At 61.2% G+C, this 6536-nt stretch overlaps 1 protein-coding gene across 1 annotated transcript; it reads left to right on the top strand.

The window, feature by feature from the left end:
- Positions 1-3125: 3125 nt before the first annotated feature.
- LOC137166032 (chondroitin sulfate synthase 2-like) lies at positions 3126-4483 on the top strand. Its single transcript, XM_067567595.1, has one exon. It carries the CDS (start codon positions 3218-3220, stop codon positions 4166-4168), a length of 951 nt encoding a protein of 316 aa, XP_067423696.1. The 5' UTR covers positions 3126-3217; the 3' UTR covers positions 4169-4483.
- The last annotated feature ends 2053 nt before the right edge of the window (positions 4484-6536 follow it).

The following is a 6536-nucleotide window of genomic DNA, read 5'->3' as shown; positions in this document are numbered from 1 at the left end:
GTTCTGTGGATCCTGCTACGACTACACCACTGTGACCCGTCTGTGCCCAGGGCAGCCACCTGATAATGCCAAGGTCAGGGCAGGCTGCAAAAGGGAGCAGATTCTCCCAGTGCACTGGTGGGTGACACTGAAGCCAGACTTCCCAACCAGCCACGAACTGCTTCTGATTTCCCACACTGGATATCAAGAAGCCAGTCCACAAATGCCCACAGCCCCCTTTACTGCATTCCAGCTCCAGGCTCCCACATCAGCACTGGGTCCAGTAAAGAGACCAGTTGTTTAAACTCTCTGCTCTTTACTAAAAAGGTTCCCAAGCGGTCAGCCAAGCACCAGTTCAATGTAAGTTTGGATCTCCAGGGCCCCCCAGCCACACCAGCTCACCCCAGGGCACCCACCGCATCCAGGCCAGGGTCTGCGCCCACTGCCCCCAGCAAGTGCAGGGATGGTGCAGCAGTGGTGTACGTGGCTCTCCGGTGCCCAATACATGTCACTGTGTTTGCCCCCCCCCCCCCGGTCGGCAGCAGCGGTGGCAATGCCCTGCAGGAGGGGCCCGTTTCCTGCTCCCCCGGCCCCACCGCTGTGCCCAACACCTGTGGAGACAGGAAACCAGGCCAGGGATCTGCCCCTCCTGTGCCATTGCACAGCCCTTCTGTCAGCGGCGCTGTCTTCCAGGTGCGCCACGACAGCTCTTCACAGCTCGGGGCTCGAATCACGGGCCGAGGGCCGGCTATAAAAAGTGCTGCGCGCGGCTCGTTAAGTTCTGCCATCTTCACGTAAAGCCGCCGCATGGTAACGAGCTGGTAACGAGCTGGGCCGTCGTGGAGCGACCAGGGCCGACACTGCACTCAGTATCCCGGCTCATGACATGACCACACACGTGCAGACACCTCGGGAGCACCAGGAGACTAACCCCTCTGCAGTGCTACTGTCACGCTGTCTGGATGGGGGGGGCCCTGAGGTGTATTCAGGAGCTCTGGTTACTCCTTTCTACACCAGTCTCACGTTGGGGGTGTCACGTGGGCTGACTTGAGTGGGGGGGCATTTAGTAATAGTGTGACATCAGCATGGCAGAATCATAATGATGCGTGTGAGATACGTCATGTCAGGTACTGTTAGAAGGGATAAATCGTGCTGAGTAAGATACTTATACTGGTGTTCATGTATCATATGTAAAATGGAAGTTATGGATGTATTTGATATTTCTGTATGTCAGTCTAGGCTGGCTGGGACACACCCCAGACAGAGAGGCAGCAAGACAATAGCCTGCTTAATGGCCCATTAAGACACTCAAAGATGGGAGGATTAGTCTACAGAAGAGAAGTGAGGGGGGATTTGATAGCAGCCTTTAACTACCTGAAAGGGGGTTTCAGGGAGGATGGAGCTAGGCTGTTCTCGGTGGTGGCAGATGACAGAACAAGGAGCAATGGTCTCAAGTTGCAGAGGGGGGAGGTCTAGGTTGGACATTAGGAAAAAGTTTTTCTCTCGGAGGGTGGTGAAGCACTGGAATGGGTTACCTAGGGAGGTGGTGGAGTCTCCATCTTTAGAGGTTTTTAAGCTGCGGCTTGACAACGCCCTGGCTGGGATGATATAGCTGAGGTTAGTCCTGCTCTGAGCAGGGAGTTGGACTAGATGACCTCCTGAGGTCCCTTCCAACTCTATGATTCTATGAGGTCGACTGACACGAACATGTGCATTTACACAGCCAAACGGAAGGTCAGACACCTAGGGAAAAAAGTGTCGGTCACGCTTATGAGCTGGAGGACTGTGTCCTGGAAAGCAGTGCCCGTGAAAAGGGTTTGTGGTCCCAGAGCAATGGTGCAGCGAAGGGGGCGAATGTGATCCTGGGAGGTGTAAGTGGGGGAATGTCTAGTGGAAGCAGGGAGGTGGGATTCCCTCTGCGGATGGCGTTAGACAGACCAGTCCTGGATACCGTGTCCAGTTCTGGAGTCAACACTTCAGACAGAGTGTTGGAGAAATAGGGGCTCAGAAAAGAGTTACAGAAATGGTTTGGTCTGGAACAGCTGCCCGGCAGAGAGACCAAGGAAGCCGAGTCTATTCCGTTTACCCAGGGGAAGGCTATGAAGTGACTGGGGCATGTGGACTCTACGAGTACCGACACGGGTAGATTTCTCCTAGCGGAGGTCTCTGGTCTAGCGGACACGGCAGAGTGAGATCCAGGGACTGGGGCTGAAGTGAGACAAATGAGGCGCAGATGTTTAGCGGGGAGGGGAATTAACCACTGGAACAGGTCCCCCAAGGACCTGGGAGGCTTTCTGTGAAGACTGAGTTGTAAAAGCTCTGCTCCAGCTCGGCAGGAGTGGGGGGGGGGGGTCTCTGGTCTGTGCGAGGCAGGAGGTCTCAGTGGCAGAGTGGGACGGTCCCTTCTGGCCGCAGTGTGTGAGCTAGTAAATGTTACGTGATGGCAGCTCCTCCGGGCCCTCTCTGTCCCTTCCTGCCAGGTGGGCATGGTCAGAGCCAGTCCCTGCCCTGGGGGGCTGAGTCTGAAGACCCAGCCAAGGGGTGGAGGTAGGAGTGGGGGACCTGGGGGAGCTGTTAGTGCATGTAGGGTTTGTGTAACTGGGGAGCCGGCTGAGGAATAGTCCCAGCTCCGCACAGTACGGGTTGGTGCTGCCAGCTAGTGGGGGATGGTGGCATCTCATCCCCGTCCCATCACGTCAAACTGCATCCCGTCCCCTGGACCGGGTGGGGGCACTGCACCAGCTCCGGCTGAGAAGAGAGACCCGCTGTCGAGCCATGCAGAGCTCCCCATGAACCTCTCGGGTGTGACAGGAAACCGGGGGCGAATGTGTGACTGGGAGGAGCCTCGCCTAGGCCAAGCTGGGGAGGGTTGGTGTGGGGGGTGGCGGGTGTGTTGTTCCTCCTGTGACTCCCCTCCCTCCTCGTGCAGCTGGAGATCCAGAACACCAGCAGCCTGTCTGCGGACGGAGACCACAGCGCCGCGTGGCCCATCGGCATCACGCCCGTTCCAGCCCAAGACACGCTTCGAGGTGCTGCGCTGGGACTACTTCACGGAGGAGCAGCTGTATTCCTGCGTGGACGGTCCCCCAAGTGCGAGCTGCGTGGCGCCGACGTGGCTGACGTGGCCGACGTGGTGGCCACGGCCATGGAGGAGCTGAACCGCAAGTACCAGCCGGTGCTGCACATCCGCAAGCAGCAGCTGGTGAACGGGTACCGGCGCTTTGACCCCACGCGGGGCATGGAATACACGCTGGACCTGCAGGTGGAGGTGGTGACGCAGAAGGGGCACAGCCGCTCGGTCGTCAAGCGCGTGCACCTGGTGCGGCCCCTCAGTGAGGTGGAGATCATCCCCATGCCCTACGTGACCGAGGCCAGCCACATCAACGTCATCCTGCCGCTGACGGCGCACGAGCGGGACCACGCTGGCCACTTCCTGGAGGTGTACGCGGCAGCCGCCTTGGAGAGCAGCGAGAATGCCGTGCTCACCTTCCTCTTCATTTACGACCCCTTCGAGGCCCAGCAGGTGTCCCAGAACGACATCTTCGCCCCGGTCAAGGCCAGGATCGCTGAGTATGAGCGCAGGTTTGCCGAGGTGAAGATCCCCTGGATCAGCGTCAAGACGGACGCGCCCTCCCAGATCAAGGTCATGGACATCATCTCCAAGAAGCACCCCGTGGACACGCTTTTCTTCGTGGCCGGCGTGGACACGGAGGTCACCACCGACTTCCTGAACCGCTGCCGCATGAACACCATCAACAGCTGGCAGGTCTTCTTCCCCATCCACTTCCAGGGCTACAACCCGGCCATCGCCTACCACGGCCAGGCGCCGCCCGCCGCCCTGGACCTGATGCGGGACGCTGGGCGCTTCGACCGAGACGTCTTCCACGAGGCCTGCTTCTACAACGCCGACTACATGGCGGCGCGCACCCGCATGGCGGGCGACGTGCAGGAGAACGAAGACATCTTGGAGACGCTGGACATCTACGACATGTTCATCAAGTACTCCAGCCTGCACGTCTTCCGGGCCGTGGAGCCTGCCCTGCTGCAGCGCTACCGGCAGCACGTCTGCAACCCCCGCCTCAGCGAGGAGATCTACCACCGCTGCATGCAGAGCCACCTGGAGGGGCTGGGCTCCCGCTCCCAGCTGGCCATGGTGCTCTTCGAGCAGGAGCAGGGCAACAGCACCTGAGCTGCAGGAGGCTTCGGCCTGGCCCAGCCTCCCCACGGCCTGCCCCGCCTGCTCTGGTGCAGGGGGCTCTCTGCCGGCCCCAAGCCCCCTGCAGACATTGGCCCAGGTCCGGGGGGTGGGCTGGGCTCAGACCATCAGCTCTAGACTGGTGCTGGCACCAGCTGGGCTGGGGCGCTGATAGGGGCCCAGTGATCACCTGGGGCTGGGCGGGGGAGACTCAGCGGTGAGTTGGGTAGAGGACAGGGCAGGGAGCCAGGCCGCCTGGGTTCTGATCCCAGCTCTGCTCCGGACCCTGCCTGGTTTCGGTGTCTCCCTTCCCATACTGAGCAGCCCCTGGGAGGTGCAGTTCCTTGGGGCTGGCACTTGCATCCGTCCCGGCTCTGGGCTGAGGAGGGCCCCAGGGGCAGGTCCAGGCTTTGCTCCAAACCCTCTAGTCCCACGACATGGCCCTGGAAGGCTAGGGGAGACCTGTGGAGGCGGCTGGAGACTGCAGTGAGGATGGAGCCTCTCCCTGTCTCCTCCCTGCACCCAGCATGTGGGCCCATGTGCACGGGACACCTGGCCCTGCCTCCGTGTGCGGCTCTGCCAGGCTCTGCGTGCCGGTCAGTGCGAGGCACTGATGTGGGTGCAGTGACTTTGGGGACAGGCCTGGCCATGCGGCTCCATCCCGCAGCCAGGTGCAAATCTCCGCTGGCTCCATGCTCTGTGCTGAGGCTCCCCTCCCCCTTCTGCGGCTGGCAGGGTGGGGGGCTCCTGCCCTGGAGCATGTGGCTTTGAAGAGTAATTGCCTGGCTCTGCCCCCAGGTGCTGGCCATCTGGGTTGGAGGCTCTGAGAGCCCCCCTTGGTGCAATGTGGGGTGCTCCTGCCCTGTCATGACTCAGCCCGTTACCCGCAGAGTCTCGGGGGCTGCAGGGCAGGAAGGATTAGTGACTAGCGGGGCCTGACCCAGGGCTCCGCGTCCCTGAGAGCTCTGGGTGCAGCTCCTGACCTGTGTGACTGGGAGCAGCGCGTGGGCTCTGGGCAGCTGGGACCTGGGTAAACCTGCAGCTGTACGGAGCTGGGGAAGGCTGGAGACGGAGGGTTTCCCTCTGGTATATATGGAGCAGGAAGGGGTTTAATGTCAGCGAAATGCAGCTCTGACAACATAGCGCTCCAGGCTTTGGGGGTGGAGGGGAGAATCCTACAGGGCTTGGGCCCCAGGACATGTGGGTGCAGGGGAGACCGGGCGTCCCTCTATTAATTGACTGTGCTTCTCCCCATGGGAACCATGACCCAGGCCGTTTTGGCCTCTGCAGTATTTTAATAGGACGTGAGGAGGCCGCTGCCCTTGGACGATGCTTCCCCCGGGAGGTTGGAGCCATCTCTGCCGCTGGCCCAGCCGGCCTGACGCAGCCGCCCTTGCTGGTGCTGTCACCCTCGGAGCTCTCCAGGCTGCTGCTCGTGGGGCTGCATGGGGGGACGACGGGATCCTGACCCCCCTCGGCCATGGCCACATCTGCGTGGAGTTGGGCCCTTCTCTGAGCGGACATTAACCCCTGGCTTCTCCGTGGAGCTGTGCTCTCTGCACTGGGCAGGCCTGGTGGGAGCCGTGCCCGGGGTGGGCAGTGCCTGGGGCTGCCAGAAAGAACGGGACAGATGGGCTGTGATGTGCGTCTCCCAAGGAGAAAGTGACGGAGGAGCCGGGCTGTGCTCCAGGTTCATATTCAATGGCCGGGTTGGGTCATTGTGTTTACACTGCAATAAAATGGAGAGGTGGATGAGTCTGGCTCCAGTTCTTCACTGGGGTGGGTGGGCAGAGCAGCAGACAGCCAAGGAGGGGACGGAGTTAGGGCAGAGCTGGGCTCAGAGAGCAGAGCCAGGAGCTGGGCGTGGGAGGGTCCCAGGGCAGGGCTGTCCCTCCTTTACTGAGCCGCGGTGGCTGTGTCTGTGCAGTGAGGTTGGGCACTGGTGCGCCCGTGTGCTGCCCTGGCAGGAGAGCCTTGAGTCCCCATCTTCCCCCCCACCCACCGCCTGAGGGGTGCGCGCCACCCTCCCTACTCTCTGCTGCTTGGGGTGCTGCCGGGCTCTGGCAGGGAGCAGCTGGTCAGTGGAGACACCGAGGAGGCCTCTGTGCCCAGGGACTGTCCAGCCCGTGACGCCCGGTGCTGCTGCAGAGGGTCGTCCCGGGGATCCAGCCCCTCGTCACTCACCGCTCTCAAGCATCTTCGGCCCCGTGACACCTCAGCAAGGTACGTGGGTTCCTCCACCTCACGGAGCCGTGTGGAGTGCACTGGGCTCACCAAGCCAGGGAAATGCACCCTGGGGTTGTGTTAGTTGCAGTTTGTGTGGTGTTACTTGTACTCACTGCAAATCCATCTGCCCTTCCCC

Source organism: Emydura macquarii, unplaced genomic scaffold (genome assembly GCF_026122565.2).
Source record: "Emydura macquarii macquarii isolate MOO-44397 ecotype Brisbane River unplaced genomic scaffold, CSIRO-AGI_Emac_v2 contig_2791, whole genome shotgun sequence".
Taxonomy (NCBI): Eukaryota; Metazoa; Chordata; order Testudines; family Chelidae; genus Emydura; species Emydura macquarii.
The sequence above is the reverse complement of the archived record's forward strand: the minus strand, read 5'-3'. Positions and strand labels throughout refer to the sequence as shown.

Bases quoted from the DNA above. Each gene is read 5' to 3' on its own strand.
- LOC137166032 (XM_067567595.1), top strand. From the start codon at position 3,218: ATGGAATACACGCTGGACCTGCAGGTGGAGGTGGTGACGCAGAAGGGG.